The sequence below is a fragment of the Phoxinus phoxinus genome (assembly GCF_949152265.1).
Source record: "Phoxinus phoxinus genome assembly, chromosome: 13".
Taxonomy (NCBI): domain Eukaryota; kingdom Metazoa; phylum Chordata; class Actinopteri; order Cypriniformes; family Leuciscidae; genus Phoxinus; species Phoxinus phoxinus.
The window spans coordinates 16,073,940-16,089,233 of record NC_136888.1 but is presented as its reverse complement, the minus strand read 5'-3'; the positions used below and the strand labels follow the sequence as shown (position 1 = coordinate 16,089,233).

At 38.2% G+C, this 15,294-nt stretch overlaps 1 protein-coding gene across 2 annotated transcripts in view; it reads right to left on the bottom strand.

Annotated features, from left to right (window-relative positions):
• The window catches only part of ccdc85ca (coiled-coil domain containing 85C, a), a 45,567-nt gene that overhangs the window by 14,036 nt on the left and 16,237 nt on the right, over positions 1-15,294 (bottom strand). For both annotated transcript variants that reach the window (XM_079633256.1, XM_079633255.1), the window contains exon 2: positions 1,831-1,910. In XM_079633256.1, coding sequence (XP_079489382.1) covers positions 1,831-1,910 — 80 coding nt within the window. The remainder of the gene's footprint in view (positions 1-1,830; positions 1,911-15,294) is intronic.

The following is a 15,294-nucleotide window of genomic DNA, read 5'->3' as shown; positions in this document are numbered from 1 at the left end:
GATATCTTTCTTCAAACAATTGAGTTATCTATGGAGGCAATAAAAAGAAAAAGCAGCTCTATCCATCATCAGAGAAAGACAAAATGAAGAAGTATCATTAGAATATCAGAGGTGCGCGTATGCAATTAAACTGACAGCTACTAGTCGCATGTGCCGTCTTTAAATATTGAGATGGATGTGCTATCTATGCCTATAAATCTGGGCTCGGAAAATGGGAGATGAAGACCGTCTGAAACAGAAAATTGTTAGTGACAGATCTGTATCTTTGTCTCATATAACTGTCAGAGCTCCAGGGCTTTTTGTTCAAAGCTCTTGCAGTGTCATAAAACTAAGAATAAGTCCTGGTGCAATGACATGCATTTAAGGAACCAGATGTACCGGTAATTAAAAACGACATCTTTAATGCACGCCTTAGCCAAATTTGTGAGCTTATCACCTGAGCAGTGAAAGTCATGTGACTAAATTGGTAAAATATTTGACACCATCCCTACTATCTACCTCTTGTATTACAATATTACGATCTACAACACAAACACATTAAAGTGCAAATGCTATTCTGCAGGCAAGCCTGAAAAAATGGGCCCAAGCTGACCACAACATGCGCCCCCTGCCCACATAACCACACTCGTTTTTAATTTTCATTATATTGCTGATCATGTGCTGTGTAAGCTACACTGGGGCAACATGCTTTTAAACATCAGCACTTGATTAAAACCCTCAAGCAAACTATTATAATGCTGCACTGCACACCAAATCCATAAAAGACTATACTGTACATGGTTGCAAAACAGTTAACAAAGCACATCATATAAAGTGGTCCTATTATGCCCTTTTATGAAGGATTGATTTTGTTTTTGGGGTGTACTAGAATATGTTTTCATGCTTGATTGTTCAAAAAACGCATTATTTTCACTTATTTTACATTATTACAGTACAGTCCTCTATACCCAGTCTTTCTCGAACGTGTCATTTTCGATGAAGCCCCTCCTTCTGAAATACGAAATGTGATTGGTTAGCTGGCCCAGTGTGTTGTGATTGGCAGCATGTGTTCGGGAAATGACACGCCCCTGCATAACCGCGAACTCTACTCAGATGTGAATATTAACGATGGTGTCAATTTCAAACCAATTCGAGCTCGATTCAGACCCTGACAATGTTAGCAAAGAAGATGTTAGCTGAACGGATTTCATGCAGACTTTGCAAGCACAGATTTTGCAAGACATTTCGTGGAATATTTTTTGACGAACGTTGGGGTTGTAATGTTCAGGAACAGTTTTAAAAATAAATTTTAACCACTCTTAAGTTCGTCAGCCAACAAACTTTTTCCAGGGTGAAAAAAAACTCTTCATCTTTCCTAGCGCAGCTCAACCAGGCCTTGCCAACTGTTTTGCGTTGTAATTTTTGAAAAGGGGATTCTGTCAAATAAAATATCTCCCAATGGAGTGGACTTTGAGCTTTGCAACCTAGCAGATCTTTTTTTATGCTCAAACATCAACATTACAAAGTTGAAAAAGTGAAACAGCATAATAGGACCCCTTTAATTATTATTAATGATGATCTATTTGATCATATTATCATATCCTATTATTATTATTATCATGTATCATTCTATTATTAACAAAAACAACTGATTTAGACACAATTTAGATCTACATCACCACTTTCCACTCTTTCTGACCGTTAGAATTCCACAGGCTTATTACTATAATATGTACATTCTGTATGCAAATGATCCTATTATGATAAGCTGAGAGCTGGCCAGGGAAGGAAGCTTTTATGTTTTCATTTTACGTACGTTTCCATCACATTGCTGACGGATTAGACTCTTACCTGGGATAACAATTGCTTGTGGTCATCCTCTAAAATGCGGACTTTAGTCTCCAGTTGGCGGATGTAGTTTGAAGAAGAATCTGTACAAAGAAAAAAAAAGGGGGGGCAGAAATATGGATTAGAAAGTTTGATCATAGAACATACAGCACATACTACAATTTAAACATTTGAAGTCAGTCTCTGATGCTCATCAAGGCTGCATTTATTTGAAATGTTTTCCCCATTTTATTTAAATTTATGATTTATTTGATCAAAATACAATAAAAACAGTAATATTGTGAAATATTATTACAAATACAATTTTATTTAAAAAACATTTCATATTATTATCAATTCAATTGTGCGCTGCTTAGTATTTTTGTGGAAACCGTGATACATTTTACGGAATTATTTAATATATAGAAAGTTCAAAAGAACAGCATTTATTTGAAATAGATTTTTTTTAAATTCTAAAAGTCTTTACAGTCACTTTTGATCAGTTTAATGAATCCTTTCAGAATAAAAATATAAATTTCCTTAAAAACAAACAAACAGTCCATTGAGATCATGCCAGTTAATGAAATTAAGATGATCTGCAGTTCTGTGTGGCCCCTGATTTTTCATCTACATGCAGCTTGTAAGATTTGTTTTCACCCTCCTCATTCCTCAAGTTTCTCTAAACATAATTTCTCATGTTATGAAAGCTGGTTTACTGTGAAAACTCCCTAAAAGTAATTTGGTCATCCCGGAATCGTAGTCATTTTGTGCTGCTTTCTATTATGCACTGACATACAATACCATATCCCAGAATGCACTGCAGCTACATAAGTTAAATAGAAGACATCTGTCAAAGCAAAAGAAAGATGTTGAAAGACGACCGTTTAGCACAGTTCACAATCTCACATGATCACATAAAGGCTTATACTTTAAAGACCTCATTTAGACAAAGAAATCTCAAATCAGGAAATCTACATTGCCTTTGACACACAAAAGCTGCTTTCATTTAAGCCATCCAACGTTTGTCTCGAACATAATCAGATGTTAGAGAAACTAGAAGCACTAGTAAACACACTGATTTCATGTCTGTGAAGTAAAAGCCAATGAATCAGAAAAAAAAAAGAAAAGTTTAGTCATAGTGGCAGAGGGGGATCTTGAAGTGTCTGGTCTTGTGTTTATGCTGCATTCCCAGCATGCCTTTTATGACCTTTTGGTGATGCAGGATCTGTTGACCTGAGGAGATGCCAAAAGTGTGCCTGTCTTGTCATTTTACTTTTGCAATCCTTAAATATCCATTTTCAAAACACTCCTGAAAGAGACCAAGAGTTGCTTATCTAAACATACTGAAATATCTGAATCCAAATCACAAGTCCACTCCAAAGGCAATTATTCTCTATATCAGTAAACACTGTTTCTGAGCTCCCTGAGCTTTCTTCCGAGAACGTGCAAGTCACAACATTCCTCATTTAAATAATTCCTGCCAATGGCATGTTATGGTAAGGGGCATGGCATTTCTGAAACACATTGAAGCGATTAACCAATCACAACACACTGGTCCTGCCAACCAATCAGAGCACATTGTGCTTTTCGGAAGGAGGGGCTTCATAGAGACCGGAACTAAACAGAGCGTTACTGACAGACTGGGAAGAGAGGTGCTGCAACAATGTAAAATATGTGAACAACAATGTGTTTATTCAAGCATGAAAACCTATTCTAGTAGACCCCAAAGACAAAATGAAGACTTTGTAAATGGGTATGGAATGGTTTCTTTAATACATAATGATATTTCCTGGGTTTTGTTGTTGTTTTTTTGCAATTGAATGAATTACACAAATGCATTTCATGTTTTTTTTACAACAATATTTGAGTCATACAAATTCCAGAAGACAAATAGCATGAGGGTGATATGGGTACCCTGCATTTACACCAATCAGGAGCGAAGACTGAAGAAGAGATTAGCTGCATGTACACACTCACGTACACAAACTCACACAGAGTGTGTGTCAAACCGGAACAGAGTGAGGTGTGATTGGACAGATAAAGGCAACAGGGCTCTTTAATGAAAGCAGAATGAGTCGTCATTAGGATTTATTGCTTCCTTTCTCTCTGAAAGACCAAGGAGGACCCCTTGGTGACAGAATAGAGAACCTCTGTTCAACACTGTATAAAAATGTATGTTGTATTTTAAGCCTGGCCTAAAATAACATTAAATAAAGTGCCAATTTAGCGTATTTACATTACATAACAATACAATGATAATTTAAAGGGATAATGATATGTTTGTTTTTGGTTAAAGTTACTTAAAATTGTATTTGTGTTAAATGCATATTTTTATACAGAAGTTTGGGGTCATTAAGATTGTTTTTAAATATATTCTTTGATTATTCAGCAAGGACTAATCAAATTGATCAAATTTATTTTTATTTTAAATAAATGCTGTACTTTTGAACTTTTATTAATCAGAGATTCCTGAAAGAAAGGCATCACAGTTTCAACAAAAATATTAAACAGAACACTGTTTTCAACACTGATAAAAATCAAATCAGCATATTAGAATGATTTCTGAAGGATCGTGTGAAACTGGAGAGTCTGGATGTCACAATATTACTGTCTTTACTGTATTATTAGTCAAATAAAGGCAGCCTTGGTGAGCATAAGAGAGACTTACAAAAAAAAAAAAAATGTTCCAGCCCACAGATTCACTCTAATACCCTTTGAAACATCAGAACGATTTTAACAGCATCAGTCAAGGTTGGGCCGCCCCGGCCCTTTGAAATGAGATGTAAAGGTTCGTCTCCTGTGCCCTATGAACCCAAACCGTATAAACCATGGCCAATCCTCATTCTCCAATCAATCATCCATGCCATTTTGTATGGTTCATCACAGTGAAATTGATGATCTCCACCAGGTGTCACTGCTGCCTCTGACTTGTTTACAGTATCTGATGAACCCTTAATGAGCCCAGAACGAATTACTGTGTTTGTTTTCCCTTCATCTTATTTCTGACAACAATACATGCATGAAAATGCCGATTTGAAAGGTAATTTAACTTAAATAACTCATATGGGATGGACATACGGTTGCGAGCCCACTAGACCCGCAGCGGTAGGCAGAGGTCCTGCTTCGTTAATCCTCTTTTCCAATCCTTGTGACCCTTTAATCTAACTACAGTACATCTGATCACCTGACTCACAGCCAAGCTGATTAGGGAGACTGTCTACAAAGCCTGACCGGTTCTGCCACGTACATAACCCCCGCCATGACCCTCTTCTGGCGTGACCGGAGAAAGACGAAGCGGAACGCTACACTCCCTCCTGCTCCATTCACAGCCGGAGAGTCTTTTATCTCCGCAGGGGCTGAAATGCAACAGGAACTCTTTGAACATGCGAGAAAAATAGTTTTCTACACCCCTCCATAATGTTTTGTTGGGGAATGAGGTATACACCCAGATTTGAATACCACCATTATTTGGCGTAGTAGAGGATAAATGGCGAATTGTACAAGCAATTTCTTTTGTTGACATCGAAGGATTATAAAAAGAACACGTGTAGTCACATTCAAAAAGGATAAAAACACACTAGACATCATTTGTTAGGCAACACGAGATAAACCTGGCAAAGTATGTGACACAGGGACGGTCGTGAGAGCGTCGCCCAGACGCCCACTTCTAGTGATCTCGGCTAAATTAGACATCCTCAGCCGCACAACACTCACCTCCATCCGCACAAGTGCTGTAGGCTCTCCAACAGAGCACACAACTTAACATTCAACTCTAACAAGCTGTCCTACTGTGTCTTTAGAGAAACGGAGTGAAACACATGTTAGCGGTAATGCCAGATCTATCTGCTATCGTGCTGGCAACATCTCAGGGTGCGCTTGACTTAATTGGAGAGACGCTGTGATGTGGAATAGCCTCAGAGAAAGTCTCCCTCTGTCTTATTTGATCATGTCTTAGTAGTGACCCACTTGCAGAGCCATGGTTTTACTCTTTCTGTCGAGTCTGTCCAGTTGAGGTGTGGTCAGTGTTATTAGCATTAACAAAAACGAAATGAAATTTTTTTTTGCTGACTGAAAATAAGGATGTGTTTACACTTGTAGTTCGGTTCTCTTAGTTCGTTTGATCTGGACCAAAAAAACCTAAAGTTACAAAACAAAAGGATAAAGATCCTGATTGGTCACAACCTGATTGGACAGTTTTTTATGACGTATATCTGAGAGGTAACTTGCTGAATATCCAAAACATCCAAAGTGTCTTGGGCTATATGTGCTCGTTGTATGTTGGTACCAGTGATGCGCGGGTTGATCCAAAATGAGCGGGTGCCTGCGGTCACCCGCGGTTACGAGTCATCCAAAAATATTTGTAATGATATTTGGGTCGCGGTCGGTCGGGTCGTTTGAAATAAAGATGCCAATTAAACCTTTGTACGGTAATTTATATAGTACCAGACACAATTTTATATCAAATACATAGGCCTACGCTTTATTGTCTGAAGATGACGCACAAGCTCAGTCTGCAGGCAGAGATGAAAGTGGGAAATCCTTATTTACCTTTTGAATGTTGAGCGCGTTATTAACTTTTGTATAAAACCTGACGTGGGACAAAATGCCCGATTTCCCAAGACGTTGAACTTTTAAACGCATATATAGCTCAGTAATGTCAGTTTTATGTATTTTATGATTTTTGTTGGGAAAGTCGGGGGAGAGACGCACACTTCGATTAGACTGGATTAACACATGCAGCATCTTAATTGTTAAGAAAATGAAACGAAATAAATGAATAAATCAAGCCTTTATTACATAACACTAAGCAATATCATACAGCATTCAGAAAAATGCTGCACCCGCACCCCTAGTTCCTACGTCTATGGCCTAAAGATGCTACTATGAATATTTACTTGCTACTTTTAAAAAATGCGGGTCAGGAAGCGGGTCGGGTACAATATTTTCTTTCTTTTTTTTTGCGGTCCGAGTTGCGGGCGGGTTAGTTGAAAACGTCGGTCGGGTGCGGGTTGTTTATACATTGACCCGCGCATCACTGGTTGGTACATATGGTGGTATTTTACCAGCTGGGATGCATAAAGTAGTAAAAAAAAAAGCGACATATGGCAATTTATCAGTTCAGTAAAATACCTTACTCACCTGTTGAGTAATAAAAGCGGGATCTCCGCATCGGTTTTACAACAATCCTAATCCAGTTCTCGCCATCTCTGTAAAGCCAAGCTAATGTTGATACTTGTTTTATTACGAGGACTTTCACGTTCTCTTTTTGCCAGCAGACTCTCCTCCTTTCAGCGTTTGTTTGTTTGTTTGTTTTTAAAAGGGTGATTCCTCTGAGGTTTAAAGTTTAGCGTGCTCTATATAAACCTTTCTCGCTCATTGTGACAACTAACCTATGCCACTCTCACAGCATACACGTGTCGAATGTGAGCAATTTCCTATGTAAACCATCAGATCTAAAATATTACACTTATAATAGGCTTACCATAGTGAATCAGGGTAAGATAGAAACAAGTTTTGGATGAAGGATTGCTATATTGACTGTGATTGTGAATTTCTAACAAAAAAAAGTTACATAGTGTACCTTTAAACATAAAAATCCCTGCTAGTGTCATGGATTAGTGGTTAGCAGTTAGGGTGTTCATATGGGCAATGTGAAATTAAATCTGGCCCTAACTTTTATCCATCATTTCCTGTTCTCTCTCAACTATAAATATTAATGTAGTCCAACCTGGGTCATGTCCTCATCTCATTTCCCCCATCTTGGCCATACTTTCCTGTCTACACTCACCTATCACTTTCCTATCAAAATAAAAGCAAAATCAATAAGAAATCAAATAAAAAGTGTCTAAAACTGTTGTTGCTAGATACTGCAGTAACCTTCAATCTGCAAGTTGGTAGCAGCAAACTCCTCACAAGAGTTTCTACATAATGAGCATTACAATATAGCCATTACTGACAAAAAAATCTAAGCGAAAACTGCATAGATGTTCTTTAGATGTTGGAAAAACATTAGCATACACTTTGCTACAAACTTTGATCTCCAGGACACATTGGTTACACAAGTTATGTAATCTTAGTCATGTGATGTCTGGAAAGATATTACAGTAAGGGTGTGGAAGAGGTGTTTTCAGTGTCAACTTTTGCAGTTCTTGATATGAACACAGCCACCCAGGCAGGTTGACTGCTGGAATCAATAAAAAGCTCATTAGCTTTTCCAGTTGACCCCACATTCAATTCATACATAAAGTAACACTCTACAAAAACAACTCTACACCCCTCCCACCTTCCACGGGTGTACAAGTCCCCGAGCAGCACGGAGAAATAAGCTTTGGTAGGATGGAGGCCCAGGAATGATTTCAATTACTGCAAGATGTGGAAGTGGGGCTAGCCAAACAGTGAGGCATTGTTCCACAGCACTGCGGTCCGTCTCGCTGGTGTTAAGCATTTCCCCATGAAACCTGAAACGGGTTGATATTCAAAGGAACCTGGATACTGTCCACCCTGCAACTAGAACATTGATCCCCTCCAGCAAGAGTTACGAGGAACTAAATACGTTTCTCAGGTAACAATTGCTTCATGTTCTTGGGTAAGTTTTGCATTATAATGTTGCTAAAGTATGCTATTGCTAAATACGCAATTATCCATTTGAAAGATTTGACATAATTATGAAGCCAAAAATCATTTTCGATCATCAAAATAGTTGTAGCACAAAAGGTGTAACACAAAAGCAAAAAGTATTTGGACACTAAAGTCACATTTAAAAATTTAATTGAATAAAAATGTGAAAGCAAAAGTGTCAAGATACTTTTGTCTTCATTTTGAACAGAATATTGATCAACAATTTTCTATATATATATATATATATATAGAGAGAGAGAGAGAGAGAGGGAAAAAAAACACACAAAAAAAACATAATTATAAAGTGTTTAAATACTTTTGGCGGTTGCTGTGCTCTCCCTAAAATAACAAACTGACAGTTCACAGACATCTCAGAATCAGTTGCAAAGAATAATCTTGGTATCTCACGTTCCCTACTGTGAACAGATAAGAGCTCAGCATTATTCAGAGATACGGTGTCCCTGTAGGTCCTATAAACTACTAATGACTCATGTCCACTCCATCAAACATTTTCCGACCATAAATGAAGACTCAGCAAAAAATACTCCTCAAAGAACTTAGAATAGAAAATATAGCCTTCCTCTCATCAATGAGGCTGACCAAATTACAGCAAAGTCAAGATCGACTCTCCCTTCAGAGCAATCGCTAATGACAAGTATAGAATTAAACTGTCTGCTTCCTGTAAAACAACCTTGGCACCGAGAGGCAGAGTCAGGAAGCTCTGGCGCAGGTATCCAGTTCAGATTGCGCAAGCTCAGCAGGGACACATTAACAATCATGAGATGTGCTGATTTCACTCATTAACTGTTATAAAACAGGCTCCTGTCCAGGCCCCGTGGGCACGTCTGCAGCACTGCTGTCAGGGAAAATACAGAGAGCCTTCTGACATGAGCTGCAATGACAGCAATGAAACTACAGGGCATTAAACGCACAGTAGAGGCATGTCCAGACTAATACTAATGACAAAGTACATCGTATCACTCACTCACCGACAAATATTATATACGTTTTCGCGCAGACTGTCATATTCCTGTTTCGTTGTTTTTTTTTTTGCGCAGCAAATGAATTGTGAGTGTTCTCAAAAGCATTATAAAACACTACTTTTTTGTTGTATACGGTATTGTATATTGTGTGTAAATACAAAGTTCTGTCATGAAACTGATGGCGCAGGTCCTAACTCATTCTGCTTGCAAGGACATCATTCTCTATTAGGGCACAGCTGATTGGTTCCTGCAGTATCATTAGCCAATAAGCTTGCTGTGCAGCCTTCGAATACTTGGTCAGCATTTGCCATAGTAGTACAGCATGCTTTCAGAAACCCTCCACCTTCCCCAGCTCCACCTGTATAGATCTGCTATGGATAATTAATGTATGCTATATTGTAGAGCAGCTTGTCTTACTTGCTCACAGCAATGTGTCATGTACTGTATGTATTGGCAGTAGCAAGTCCCATACTTGCTCCACAGCAGCAGCGTAGCGCATCTATTTCCCAAACATAATAATATTTGTCACATACATTACCATGCTAAACACTCTGAGTGTGAAATAATTTAGCATTTTTATACATTTAACAACATTATTTAACATTTTAAAAATATTTGTAAAAATATTATTTTCATACTTAGCAATTATACTTAGCATACTTAGCAGAATTATCTTAGCAGCATCCTAACATTAGCTTATAGATCAATTGTGTGCTTCACACGAGGACCTCTATTAATCTTATACGGTTTCATTTTGGTTAGTGAGCTGCCTTGCTCTCTATGGCCTACATAGCTTACTAGGTTTTAGAACAGCTCCTTGTAAAATTCCCAATGAGTAGATTTTGAATAGTAAATCTCAAACGTCACTGAAGATTTCAGGTTCCATATCTCTATTAAGACAATTCCAGGAAGAAGAAAATGACAGATGGGAAAAGTAAATATATGAAAAGTCTTATTCATCTAAAACCCTTGTGATTCCTTCACATTGTCTTCATTCACACAAACCGGTCTTCAAAAACAATGCCTCTGTGTCAAGCAACAAATATGAACTATCATTCTGGCAATGACATATCATGTTCAAGGAAACACCAGAAGGCTTCATGTGCTGCGGAGCGCAGCATGTGTCAGTGACGAACGTGTGCTTAGATGACGCGGCCCACGGGTGTATTTGAATGTCAACAAATGCTTTTCCTGTATCCTCAATGGGGTCCGCAGCCTAAACAGCCAGAGGCGGAGAAAAGATGGAGGAGGAAAAGAAAAAGAGCGAGAGAAGGAGACAGACTGAGGAATAACGGGGAGGGAAAGAGAGGAAGAGCGTGCATGTGCCCTTGTGTACGCAGCCTCGTGCAGCAACGCCACTGTCACTATCAATCTCTGTCTGCGGCGCTGAACGCAGGGGTGTAATAAGGAGGCAAGGACGCGAGTCAGTCATTCCCCCCCCCACCCCCCACCCCCCACCCCCCACCACACTTACTCAAACATGATGCACGCTGCCTTGGCAACCACACCACGACCCTCATGTGCAAGACACAACCCTTGATGCTAAGCTGAGAGACCCAGAATGCAGCAGTGCCACACAACAACCCACGCATTCTTAATGAACACTAAGGGAATCGTGCGAGTACAGAATCTTCCAGTGAGTGTTGATGTCTATTTGAACAAACTTCTAACCCTAAACATATTTTGAAAATTGCCGCAAATCATAAAGCTTGTTGAGGTGATTTGATCAGACTTGTGAATATTGGACCTGTTGGATGATAAAATAGGTGGGGGGAAAAATCAGTATAGTGACTAAAATATCATATCACAGGTCAGGGTACAAGCTCAGATTTTAGGCCTTTACAAATGACAAGATGATTCCCTCAGTCTAATTGTGGGACGACTAAATCAGTCTCTTTCTTACTGGCACAGTTCACCCAAAAATTACAATTCTGTCATTATTTACTCAATTCTAATAGTCGTTTCACACCTATATGACATTTAATTTTTCTGTTGAACAAAAAAAAATGACATTAATGAATTCTGTGTTGTTATTCTCCATAAAACAGCATGATCAACCTCAAAAAAGGAGAAAAGGGCATCCTAAAATTAGTCCATGTGTAATATTCAAAGTCTACCGAATCCATCTGATAGTATGTGCAAAACAGACTTAACATTTAAGACACTATTCTCTCCAAATGCATTTACAGTATAGTGCTTTAACTGCTTTTTGGTAAATAAATGCTGTTATTTGGAAAATAGTTGCATCAAAATACTTCAAATATTCTCCTTTAGAGTTCCAGAAACAACAACAGCATACGGCTGAGTAAATGATGACAAAATTTTCATATTTGTTTGAATGCACTATTAGATACATCCCACTGTTAGAAAAATGCAAATCAATCTACACAGTCCATTAGAAAAGCAGCTGAATAACAGCAAGCAACACAATTAAGGCGAGAAACAATAAAAACAGCTTTTTAAAGATTCCTTTGCTGTTTGACCCTGTACTGCGGAACAACCAACTGCTGAGCGAGCGTCTAATTAATGAGCTTCACTCTGCCGGGGTGCAGCATTCCCTTTAAATACACAGTTACTAAGTTGTTTTGGATGGACTATAGCCATTTTGCCCACTGAGTTTTTCAAGCAGGCCGTTCTGTAATCATCTTACAGCTGAAATCTGTAGATTAGCACAGGGGCATATGCTCTCTCTCCCATTACATTTCCCCCCGTCTCTCTCTCTCTATGCTCTATTGCCGTCTCTCTCCATTTTGAACTCGATGTTTGTCTTTTTAAAGAGGTGTAAATTGCCCAGGGGTCATCTGCTTGCTTTACTGACCTCATAAGAGTGAATCACGCTGTGTGTTCTCTTGGTGAAGAATGATTGCACAGTGTGTGTTTACTGCCAGGTAATTGTCACCATGAGTTTTGCGAGTGACTTTGGAATATACACAGCAATAAATGTGCCTACGGCACTGCCATATTACGTGCTTATCTGGTCATATGGTTATTTTATCGCTTATCTACAGGTTTTAAAACGACACCAGGGAGTAAAGCACTTAATGGCGGTGAAGGAAAAGCAGAGCATGTCTCCAGACATCACTCTGGGGAGGAGGAGGAGGCATCAGAGGATCTGCTGACACCTCACTTACCACGACTGTGAATGGAGACGACAACTACCATGCTCAGAATGCAATCCTAATGTACTGCTTACAGCCTAGCGGTTTTAGAAATAAAAATTTAAATATCAGTATGCTATGGTTACAAGAGACGGATTGATATCCAGCTAAAAAGAAAATATGTTCTAAGAACGTTTTGCTAACGCTCCCATTAAGATATGAAATGTTAGGTTATGATGACGTCACATGCTTAGGCCACGCCCATGACTGCTGACACTCAACCCTATTAGCATAAACCCTGCCCTGAGTGAGCTGTACACAGTCCTCAGCATTCAAGAAAGAAATGTATTCTTATTAAAGCTACTAAAGTTATTCAATCAAGAACAGAGTGATTTTCTGTTTGATTCATAACAGCATATAGCAGTAGGTACTGTATATTACGCTGCTTTCCCTTTAATACTCATGCGGTTTCTTTACTTGTTGTTTACGTTCACAGACATAACGCTCACAAACACAGTAGGTTGTGTTTTTTTGACAACCTTGTGTGTATTTGACAGTTTAAGCGCAACAAGACGTAAAAGAGAACTTAGTACTAGTTTAATACTCAAAGGATGCGCCGTCTGACATCCAGCTTTCTGTGTGTGATTCGGGTGAGTGCGCTCAGAAAACCATATATCTGAAGTTTAGATGATATGCCTGTAAAACGCATGCATATATTAAACTTTCATGATGACGAAGAACTGCAGTGTCACGTGAGCATGACCACGATAGAGATGATAATCATATTTATAACCAAACAGATGTTTTAGTTTTTGGCAGAGTATCCGATGCACGAGCGGTACAGGCTCCGCCCTCTTCTGGAATGCAGGGTGGGGAGCACCAGCTCATTTGCATTTAACAATATGCACGAAATCAGCATGTTTTTCATTCCACGCTAAAATTTGCATTTACAACATGGTATAATAAATGAGCTGTGGGGTATTTTGAGCTGAAACTTCTCAGACATATTCTGGGGACACCTGAGACTTATATTACATCTTGTAAAAAAGGGCATAATAGGTCCCCTTTAAGGAAACAATTAATTTGAAAAAACGTTATGGGATTGTTACATTTGAATGCACAGTCTGAAAATAAGTACTACATACTAAAATACAAAAAATAAATACAAAATTACAAAAATAATAGATTACATTTTTAGAAAGTTTCAGAAAGTTACATAAAAGGTTAAAAATCTGCATATAGCAGGAATTAAACCAAAATAATTGTTATTGTAAAAAAAAAACATTGATAGATCTCTAGTTGTCGAGTTAATCGTGTTAAAATAAACATTATTTTACATTTTGAATAAAAATTACAAATAAAAATACAGTTCTATTAATGAGAGAACAATATCACTTCTAGTTCATTTCTCACTCAAAATTGAATGTCAAGTTTAGCATAGTGCATTGTGAAATTGTACATTATGAGATGGACATTTTGGTGTGTGTAATAAGTCATCCAGGTATTACATACATACAGAAGATTTGCACAATGTGCACATACAGTACTACTGCATTCCTAGAAGAGTTGTGTGTAATACGTCATTGACTTTCCGCTTACAGTAACTAATGCATTGTTCTCATTTGTCTTGTCCATCATCGCACAAAGGAAGAAAGCAAAGATAAAAGAACCCATTTGTTTGCACACAACTACGCAACATGGAACCTATGCATTTATAACATTTTGTTTGCTTGTCTTAATATGCACTTTCAATGACTTAATGAAAGATAACCGTTACACACTGTCTGGACGCATTACGTGACAAAAGAACCGTCTTATCACAGACTGAAATGACTGAACACACGCCCTCTGAAAATATGCAGACATGAGTAAAGTTCAATCCAACAGTGATTTGAAGAATCGCTTATCTTTTTTTTGCACAAATTAAAGAAGAAAAATATATTATGAACGCATGAATAGGGACTAAAAAGTGGTTGCAAAAAGACAAAATGTATTCAGAAAAATTAGGAATAACGACACATTCTAGAATTAAAACACACACACACACACACACACACAATCTAAAAGGAAAAAATCTGAGTTATTTTTCTTCAGAATGCATGGGGCGTCTCCTCAACATTAAAAGTCAACACAGGGGTTTTGGGGTCTCCCAGCTTGCTGCAGACTTGGCTTGATTCAAAAATAGAGCAGTGAATAAGCGAGTGGCGGAGCGCAGCTCTGAGAAACGTGTGGGGAAGATAGACGGCATACCAAGGTATTGATAAGAATGTATCCTAGCAACAAGCCCTAGTGTTTGACTAAAGGGCCTGCCAGTGCTTTAGTATTACACCTCCAGCCTCTGCCAAATGAGCTTTCTCTTTGCTTCTTTCACTCTCTCTCTCTCACTCTCTCTCTGTCTTTCTCTACACACACACATGAATTCAGCATGCAAAGACTGCAGTGTAGCTCACACTAGAAGAGAAAACACCATTAACCTGGTATTTTCTTATACAAATATTCTTTTACAGGGAAACTTATACAAATCTACATGCAGTACACATGACTCACTGTTTGATTGCACATCTTATCCTGAGTAATCACATGATTATCGGGCAAACAGATCACACCCATAATGAAGGAACACTAGTACAGAAAACACAATCATATGATTTGGACATCTCTAAAGGTGAGCAGTTCATGTAAAAAGTACTGTACATGCAACACAAAGTAATAAATTAAACTATATTTAACTGGTCAATGAGACAGGAAGTACTTGAATATGGCATCAATAATTTTTAAACCATATTTTC